The sequence below is a fragment of the Eurypyga helias genome, unplaced genomic scaffold, assembly GCF_000690775.1.
Source record: "Eurypyga helias isolate BGI_N326 unplaced genomic scaffold, ASM69077v1 scaffold20621, whole genome shotgun sequence".
NCBI lineage: Eukaryota > Metazoa > Chordata > Aves > Eurypygiformes > Eurypygidae > Eurypyga > Eurypyga helias.
In genome coordinates, this window is record NW_010231746.1 from 5,672 (window position 1) to 6,011 (window position 340).

At 62.1% G+C, this 340-nt stretch overlaps 1 protein-coding gene across 1 annotated transcript in view; it reads right to left on the reverse strand.

Moving 5' to 3' along the window:
- Positions 1 to 52, reverse strand: part of FAM214B (family with sequence similarity 214, member B) — a gene marked incomplete at its 3' end in the record, with an annotated part of 4,876 nt that extends 4,824 nt beyond the window's left edge. The window contains exon 1 of the mRNA XM_010161206.1: positions 6 to 52. Within this exon, the coding sequence (XP_010159508.1) occupies positions 6 to 52 (47 nt within the window). The remainder of the gene's footprint in view (positions 1 to 5) is intronic.
- Between the last annotated feature and the right edge of the window lie 288 nt (positions 53 to 340).

Genomic DNA, 340 nt, shown 5'->3' on the forward strand with positions numbered 1-340 from the left:
GTTCCGTGCTGTGCTCCGGGGGCAGGGACGTCTCTGCGTGGATGTGCCGCATGTAGCCTTACTTGCCTGGACTCCGAGCGGAGCAGAAGTCAGAACAGCCCATGCAGCAGCGGGGGGGGACTGTAAAGTGCCACGGGTCAGGGTGTGAGGGCAGGGGGTGGGAGCTGGACCCCCTTCACTCAGGACGCCTGGGTAAGACCTTCGCTACAGGCTTCACTGCAGCACAGCATCTGGAAAGAGAGAGTGGGAGGATGGATATCAGCGCAGGATCCCTGTCCTCATCCTGGCTTTTGGATGCAAGGGCCCTGCCAGAACGTGGGCAGCTCCCCTAACAGCCCTG